Source organism: Sorex fumeus, unplaced genomic scaffold (genome assembly GCF_029834395.1).
Source record: "Sorex fumeus unplaced genomic scaffold, SorFum_2.1 ptg000142l, whole genome shotgun sequence".
Classification (NCBI taxonomy): domain Eukaryota; kingdom Metazoa; phylum Chordata; class Mammalia; order Eulipotyphla; family Soricidae; genus Sorex; species Sorex fumeus.
The window spans coordinates 3336010-3344566 of record NW_026606199.1 but is presented as its reverse complement, the minus strand read 5'-3'; the positions used below and the strand labels follow the sequence as shown (position 1 = coordinate 3344566).

Below are 8557 nucleotides of genomic sequence, written 5' to 3'. Positions count from 1 at the left end.
CCCAGACTCAGTGTTTCCCTGGAACCCGGACCTAAGGTGGCCCAGCCCTGGCCCGGGAGATGCCTGCGAGCCGATGGGGGTGACGCGGGGCCCAGGGCAGCACTGGCCGCAGCCTGGGTGGTGTCCGGCGCTGGAGACTGCCCACAGGCCCGTCGGCGGCACTGCAGGGGCGACGCACGGCCATGGCGCCCTCTATTGGACAGTGCTCACACGGCCACGCCGGCGCCTGCTCCCAGGGGCTGCAGGAACCGGGCACCGTCCCCAGGCCCAGAGGGCGCCCGTGTGGGCAGAGCTGCAGTCAGGGGGGCCAGGCAGGGAGCCCGGCGGGGAGCACGGCCGCCTCGGAGGTGACGCCACCCACTTTCTATTTTTTTTTTGAAAAATATTTATTTGACTTTTTAATTAGTTTCTAGGGGGTGTGCCCAGGGATCACTCGTGGCGGTGCTCGGGGGCCCTACGGGGTGCGGGATCGAACCCGGGTTGGCCATGTGTGAGGCAGGCGCCCTTTCCACGGGGTCTCCGTGGGGAAAACAGGGATTTGGTAGAGCCGGAAGAAGCAGCAGCAAAACGCAGGGCTGGGGACTGTCGGGCGTGGCCGCCCATCGCTGCGGGACAGAGAAGGGGCCACCCAGGCCTTGGCGGGGGAGCACTGTAGGCCGAGCCCCTGGCCGGTGCCCACTCTGGAGGGCTTGTCTCAACGCAGGTGCTGCAGGGTGGGTCCCGCCCACACAGCAACCTCGGGGGGGGGGGGGTGAGGTGGAGGCAGCCTCACCCCAGCCGGGCCCACGATCTGGCAGACGGTCACTTCGCCCGGCACCTAGCCCAGTGCCCCCGTGGCGCTCTGTGGGCAGCTGGGGGGCTCCAAGTATGTGCAGGACCCCCCACCCCCCCGCGGCCTCAAGCCAAGGGTCCGGGGAGGTGCCCCCGGGTGCGGCTGCTGGGAGAGGGGCTGCAGCCGAGATGGTCCACGGAGGGTCCCTGCGTGAATGGGGGGCTCGGGGGCTCGCTCTGCTGGAGACTTTGGGGGTGGGAAGGGCAGCGTGGCCTCCCTGAGGACCCCCGGCCCTGCTGTGTCGCAGAGTCCCGCCCGCATCCCTCTTAGATGTCACTCAAATATCCACCCCCTCCGCACGCCTGCTTCTGGCCGGTGGGGGCCCCTTGAGGTTCCCCGCAGGTTCTGCTCGGAGGGGAGCCCCCTTGCCCCCAGGCCGCGGTCCCGCCAGGCTGCCTTCGTGGGCCAGAAGCCACTCCTTCACGCCACAGCCCCCGGAGAACTGGCCCACGGCGCCGCTGCTGCAGATCACACGGTGGCAGGGGACGAGGATGGGGACCTGCAGGAGGCAGAAGGCGGTCAGCTCGGCCGCAGGGGCCCGTGGAGGCGGGTGGGGGATCAGCTCAGCTGCAAGGGCCCAGGGAGGGGGTCAGCTTGGCCGGGAGGGGGCGGGGAGGTGGGCCGAGGTCAGCTTGGCCTCGAGGGGGCCCAGGGGAAGTTGGGCAGGGTTCTGGAGGGTGGGCCCTGGGTTAAGGTTGGGGGGGGTCCCTGCGCAGGGCAGTGCAGTGCAGTGGGAGGAGGCCAGGCCTTTGGTCCAGAACTCGCTCTCCCAAGCTGCCCGCAGTGGAGACCCAGGTGTCCCTGCAGGGCACCATGGGCACCCTCGGGAAGTCCCCAGCACCCGGCTGTGGGGCCACGGCGGTGCTTTGGGCTGTGGTCACTGTGACACTCATGGCAGTCCTGAGGCATCTGCACGTGTCAGGCCACAGAGTCCTTCCCCCCGCTCTTATCCCCCCACAGTCGATGCAGAGACGATTCCCAGGGAAGCTGGTGCTGGGGCAGCGCTGGACACACCTGGACGCCCCAAGAGGAGGGGCCCAGCAGAGTGGGGAGGCCTGAGCCTGGCTGAGCCTGCCGCGTGGGCACAGCTGTGAGTGGCCTGGGCCCAGGCGGGCTCTGGGCGGGGCAGCTCTGGGGCAGCCCGAGGAGCCGGTGGGGCACATCCTGCGGGGCACCGCCTGTGCCGGCCACCCCGGGCTCACTGCCCCCGACCCTCACAGGGAGGAGGGGCTGGGGTGTGGCCACAGCACAGGCAAGGCGCCATCCTGGGGCCAAGGGGATGAGGGCGCTGGGTGGGGAGAGTGCAGCCCCGGCCCATCCTGCACCCACACTGGACCCTCCTCAGGTGTCCCCCAGTCCCCCAGGTCGGGCTGAGCAGAGAACCGGGAGGGGGGCAGGGTTACTGCTGGCGCTCAGTCAGGACGGGGCGCCCTGTGGCGGCGGGTCTCGGCGTCCGAGCAGGAGACCCGCCCGCTCTGGGCCCGGGTGTCTCCCGAGGGTGGCACCCTAAGTGGCCTCCTCCCCAGAGCCGAGGCTGCACGCAGGAAACGCGATTTTTATCCATAAGCAGGAAGCTCGGAATCTCAGAGCCGCGTCGACATCTCCAGGCCGTGAAACCTAATTCCTCCAACAGGCGAATCCATCACTTACGGGCCCTTTCTCCAGCGCTATAAAACTTCCAGACCCAAAGATTTGTCTCCAGCGAGGGGAGCGGGCAGGGCCCGCCGATCGATGGCGGAGCCCCTCGGTTCCAGGGCCGCGGAGGATCCCCCCACCGCTCGCCTTTGTTCTGGGCAGCGGCCCGGGGAGAACGCGGGCTCTCGCGCGCAGCCTCATCAATACCTAAATCCTGGCGAGCAAGTGACACCGGGAAGCCGTAATCAATAGCTCCCTGCGCGTTTTTTTTCTTCTGGTCAAATGGTTCAGCCTCGCTGACAGGCCAGACACTCAGAACACGATGCTAGATCTTCATCACGGCCATCTGGGTGACTGGCAGAGCAAGACCGGGGGTCATTAGCGCTCGTGGCAATCTGTGAATAAACTAACTCCTCAGGAACGCGTCTGCGCAGGGACGGGTGGGGACCGGCTCCGTGCCACGCATCGATCGCGCTGAGCGGCGTTCAGCAAATTCTGTGGGAGGCGGCGGCGGCGGCGGCGGCGCTGGCGCTGGCGGGAGGGGCCTCGGGGGAGGGTCCAGCCACAGGCTGCCCGGTGACCCCCGGGCGGGTCCTCCCCAGACTCCCGGGCAGTGCTGACTGTGGGCCCTCGGGACTCACACACTAGTGCTCGTGGGCTTCTGGCTTCTGCCTTGTCCACATCCAACTCTCCCGCTCTTCCCCGCGGAACAGGAGGGCCTCCACCTCCTGGACACGGGGCGTCTGCACGCAGAAGGGGCCCCAGGCTCCTGGGCGGGGCCCAGCCCCTCTGAGAGGCTCTGGCTGTGGAGCGGGGGCGGGCTTCAGCAAGCCTGTCCCAGGGTGGCTGTGCAGGCCAGCACAGACCCTGGACAAGTGTGTGTGCGTGTGCTGTGCGGTCCGTGTGTGTGCTGCATGGGGCCAACTGTGGTGTGTACGGAGATCGACTGTGGGGCGTGTTTGTGTAGGGATGGAGTGTGGTAGTGCGTACAGGGACCAGCTATGTGTGCACGGAGATCAAGTGTGGTATGCATGGGTGTGCAGGGATCGATTGGTGTGTGTGTTTGTTGTGCATGCACGTGTGTATGTGTGCTTGCGTGTATGTGCACGTGTGTGTGCTTGTGTGTGTGCAGGACCCCGTGTGGGTGGACCCTGCAGAGCTGGGCATGGCCCCCCGAGCGAGCGGCTTCCTGCGTGAGTCTGGGGCCTGCCTGTGAGGCCTCCTTCCCCGGGCAGGACCCCGCAGCCCGTGCACAGGACAGACAGTGACCCGAGGGTGTCCAGCCTCCTACTGGCCAGGCCCCCTGCTGGGACACAGGGATGGGCAGGTGGACGACGCGCGAGGGCTCCAGCCTGAGCTGTGAGGGGTTGCCCAGGCAGGGACGCGGGGCGGCCGGCCCCCTCTCCCTGTCTCCTTCCTCCACGCCTGACCCGGGGTCGCTGGACTGGGCAGGGGGGTTCAGGGGGCTCTGGGGTACGGGAAAGTCACCGCTGGGGTAGGGCTGGACGGAGCCGGGGCCTCCCACACCCACGCCCACACCCACACCCAGGAACGGCCCCCGCACGCCCGACTTACGGGGTTGCTCCGCATGGCGTTTCCCACGGCCCGCGCGGCCTTCGGGCTGCCCGCCAGGATGGCCAGCTGCTGGTAGGAGACGACCTCGCCGGGGCCCACGGCCGCCTGCAGCCTCCGCAGCACCTGCCCGGTGAAGGCGTCTGGAAGCAGAAGGAGAACGTTGGGGTCCGACACACAGCCCCATGTCACGGCCAGCTCACAGCAGGTGGCCCCACGGAAGCGCCCGGACCCCGGCACCCCCGTCCCCAAGGTCCACACACACGGGGCTGTGATGTGGCGGAGAGGGCTGGGCTGGGCGCCTGAGTGTCTGCAGACACAGAGGACCAGGACACGGACATGGGCGCCTGTGGGCACAGGGAGGTCAGGACACTGGACATGGGTGCCCATGGACACAGACAGAGCGTGAACGTGCCTCTGGAGTCAGGACACCAGACACGCTCTCGGGCACCAGCTGGCCTCTGGGCACTGCTGGCCGGCCTGGGCTCCCTGCACCCCTGTATTCTCAGACACCGGCCCGCTGGCCTGCTTGGCCGAGCACCCCCGGGAGAGTGCCAGGGACACGGCGGGCCGGGGAGGGTCCGGGTGCAGGTGCTGTTACCCCAGAGCTGCCCAGGCCTGGCTGACCGCAGCCGCCGCCTGAGGCCCGGGCGTGACAGGGACCAGGCACAGGCCCGGCTGGAGTCTGGGTGTGGCAGGAGGGACGGGCGCTTTGGCACGGGGAAGAAGTGGGTGACATGACACCTATTGTCCCAGCAAAGGGGACACGGATCTGGGAGCAGCGGGCACGGAGCCGGGTTCCCCCGGGCGGGAGCCGCGGACGCAGCGTCCCCGGGCACGTGGTCGGGCCGTGTGCCGCCGCCGCCACTCATTACACGGGTGCCAAGCTGGCCAAGTGCGATTGGGTTCTTAAAGGTAACACACCCGCCCCCGTGTGTCACATAATAAAAATCACTTCTTCACGGCGGGGAATGGTAATCGCTTCTCCAGGAAAAAAACTCTGTTTGGTCTTTATTATAACATTAAGCAAATTAAACATCAGCATAATCCAGGTGATACTAGAAAAGGGTCATCAAAGAAATTAACTTTGTTGTTCATTAATTTACACGGATTAGCGGAGGGCAGGCAGACGGCAAATGTGCTCTCGGTTTTTATGATATAATTTCAAACCGCACACCATTCGGGCACGGGGGTGAGTTTGGGGTTAATCAGACTGATTTGTCCTTTTAATTGCTTTCTATTCAAAGAAAATTCATTAGATAATGTTCTCTTCAAAATTCATGAATCAATTTAACTGAAGGAACCGCATTACGAGCTGCGGGTTCATTAGCGCGGTTTTGTTCTGGCTGGTGTCGGCGAGGCTCTCCTTAGGCGAACAGGCCGCGCTGACTGGGATTTCTGCAGGAAGGGCCGGCGCCCGGCTCGGCAGCGGGGCCCGGCTCCAAGCGGAAGGCGCTCAGGGGCAGCGAGGGGCCCGCGCTCGGGACACCGCCACGGGCACTGGCCAGCAGCTGCCGGGCCTCGCCTGGCCTGGGCTCTCTGGACCCTCCCGCGGGGCGGCAGGGCTTGGGTCTCCAGAACGTTCTGGAACACTCTGTGCTGGCAGGAATGAGGGGAGGTCGCACACCAAGGCAGCGAGGCCCTCCCCGGCGGTGCCGGTGCCCGCCTCCCGAGCACAATCCCTGCCGCTGCCAGGGGCACGGAGCTGGGAAATGGCCGGGAGAGCACGGCAGTTAGGAGTGTCACCTGAGTGTTTCGGAAAAGTCAATTCCACCCTGCAAGCGCATCCATAAGCTGGAGCGGCTCGCAGAAGGGCCTCCAGCCCTGACCTGGCCAAAGGCGGGGCTGGACCGTGCCCTGCTCCGGGAAGGCCGCGGCATTCACAGCTGCTCGGTACACGGTGAAACGTCGTCACGTCTGCCGGGAACAACCAGCTCCCGTCCACAACAGAAACGCCTTTTCCTGGGGACAAGGAGAGCCCGGCTCATGGGAGCGTCTGGGCTGTCCCTGGGCGTCCTCTCCCAGTGGGGCGGCTGCGGCTCCTGCCCTCCTCCGGCCTGGGTGCTTACTCGGCGCTGCTGTGGTACTCTGCGGGTGGTGCTCCCTGGGGGCGCCTGCCTCTCCGGCTCCTGGAGCTCGGGGCCTTCTGGGGCCACCAACCCACAGCAGGAAACCCGGCAGGGCTGGGGGCCGAAGTTCTCTCTGCGCGAGCTCCCTGCACACGTGGCCTCCCAACACCGGCTGGGAGATGGCCACGTGCCACGGACCTGGGTCCCCTGTCCATGTCCTGCCGGCAGAGCCCTGGGCGGGGGGTGCAGACACCGAGATGCGCCTGGGACCCCCCCAGGTCCACAGGCTGCCGCCTGCAGCAGGGGCCCTGGCACCTTCTGTGCCCATCTGTGCCTGCCACGTTTGCAGCCTGTTGCTATCGGAGAGGGCACCGTGGACACGGCGCCAGTCTGGGTGTCCTCTAAGTCAGGCACTGCAGAGTGAAGCAGGCCTCAGGGACAAGCCGAGTCACAGCCCTGTGCTCTCGCCATGGGAGCAGCTCAGGAGAAATTTCCAGAACAAGCTGGCAGAAATGTGCTGCTGACCCGCCGCTGCCCGTCCCTGGGCAGCTGGCGCAGGAGGAGCTGCCGAGCTCTGCCGGGGTGGCCGGGCCAGCACTGGGGCCTCAGAGCCCTGCACTGGCTCCAGGCCTGGTGGCTGAGCATTACCAGGACGCCGGCCCCGGAACAGCCCCTCCCCCTCTCCCAGGAGCGGCCCCTGCAACAAGCGAAACCTATGGGAAATTCAGCTCCGAAAAGAACCACAAGGCAGAACCGCCCGCATGTCAGTGAGACCGAAGACACGGTGGCGCCGTAAACAGAAAAACGAGAAAATGTCGAAAATAAAATCCAAATACAGCCATGGAGACGTGTGGGGCAAATGCAGAGACGGAGCACTTGGTGTCCTGAAGGGGAACGGGAGCGTCGGGAGCGTCTGGGATGGAGAGGCATCTGCAGGACTCACCCTGGAGACGCCTCCAGACGGCCAGGGGCAGGGGACAAGGGCTGGGGGGACCCGGGAGGGGCCCAGGAGTCTCCCTAAGCCTAGGGAGACTGCACTGGCCCCAGACTGCACCTGTTTCAGGGGCCGCCCCTGGGAGAGGGGGAGGGGTTGTTCCGGGCCCGGGGTCCTGGTAATGCTTGGCCACCAGGCCTGGGGCCAGTGCAGGGCCCCGGGGCTAGAGGAGTGAAGCCAAAAGGTTAAAGGGCGGAGGGAAAGAGGACCAGCCCAGCCGGGAAGAAATGGAAATAAAGGCGTCCAAAATTGGAAAAGAAAAACAGAAACAAAAAAAGCGACCAAAAGCAAAGAGTGATGATTCCTTGCGAGCAGAGCGGAGCCAAAGAGTGGCTGAAAAAAGACGACGCTGGATAAAGCCACGGATGACGCCTCTGCTGGCTTCCTGGAAATACACTTGGTGACGGGAAGCAAAACCACAGAAGTGCCAGAAGCTTCCGACATGCGCCTCTGCACACGGCTCCACCAAGGCCAGAGCGGAGAATGCACATCGCAGGAAGGCGGCAGAGCACAGGTCCCAATCAAGATCGTGACACTCAAGTAGGGAAACACTATAATCCCTTCAGCAATTACTAGAAAAATACTGAAAAAAAAAATACCACTGGGTCAAAAGAAATAACAAATGACATAACAAGACAGAGGTAAAACCAATAATAAATTATACCACAAACAAAATGCATTATGATAGAGCAACAGCAAAGTGTTCAGCACTCAACCTAACCACATGAACCACATCAGAGAAAAATGACATAATTAGACTCATGAGAACCAAGATTAAAATAATAACAAAATAACGCAACAAAAGAGTGAGCTACTTGAAAGACCCGTTTCAAACAAGAGATACTGGTGAGTTAAAAATCAGATCTGTCCTGTCACTGTCCTCCCGTTGTTCATCGATTTGCTCGAGCGGGCCCAGTAACGTCTCCATCGTGAGACTTCTTGTTACTGTGTTTGGCATATTGAATACTCTCGGTAGCTTGCCAGGATCTCTGAGGGGGTGAGGAATCGAACCCGGCTCGGCCAGGCTGGCTGCGCGCAAGGCAAACACCCTACCGCTGTGCTATGGTAGGGCGTTCAGATCAGATCAAAAAGGGACAAAGACCTACCCGGCGAGCACTGAGGGTCCGCGAGGGGGCTCCGGGCAGAGGCAGGGGCCCGAGCGGGGAGCAGCAGCCCCGCAGCCCGGGTGGACGGAGAAATCGGGAGCCACGCGGAACTGAAAAGGTGCTAGACATGAGACTTTAAGTAATTTTTATTCATTAAGAAACTTCTTAAACTGCATCTCAGTTGCTCAGGCGTCTCAGCAGTGGGTTCTGACTGGTGTTCCTGGAACGCCCATTCGATGAGAGAACGCATATTTCCAAATGCACACACCACTCTACCCCAACCCGGAGAGAGCACACCCCCACCAATTTAAAAGAATTAGTCTCATACGATTTATATGCATGCTCTGGT

The 8557-nt window shown here is 63.6% G+C and overlaps 1 protein-coding gene across 1 annotated transcript in view; it reads right to left on the bottom strand.

Annotated features, from left to right (window-relative positions):
* Window positions 1-450: 450 nt before the first annotated feature.
* MGMT (O-6-methylguanine-DNA methyltransferase) overlaps window positions 451-8557 on the bottom strand; it is a 159396-nt gene continuing 151289 nt past the window's right edge. Inside the window, exons 7-8 of the mRNA XM_056106707.1 lie at window positions 4043-4182; window positions 451-1331 (exon numbers count right to left, since the gene is read on the bottom strand). Coding sequence (XP_055962682.1) covers window positions 1110-1331; window positions 4043-4182 — 362 coding nt within the window. The 3' untranslated portion in view covers window positions 451-1109. The remainder of the gene's footprint in view (window positions 1332-4042; window positions 4183-8557) is intronic.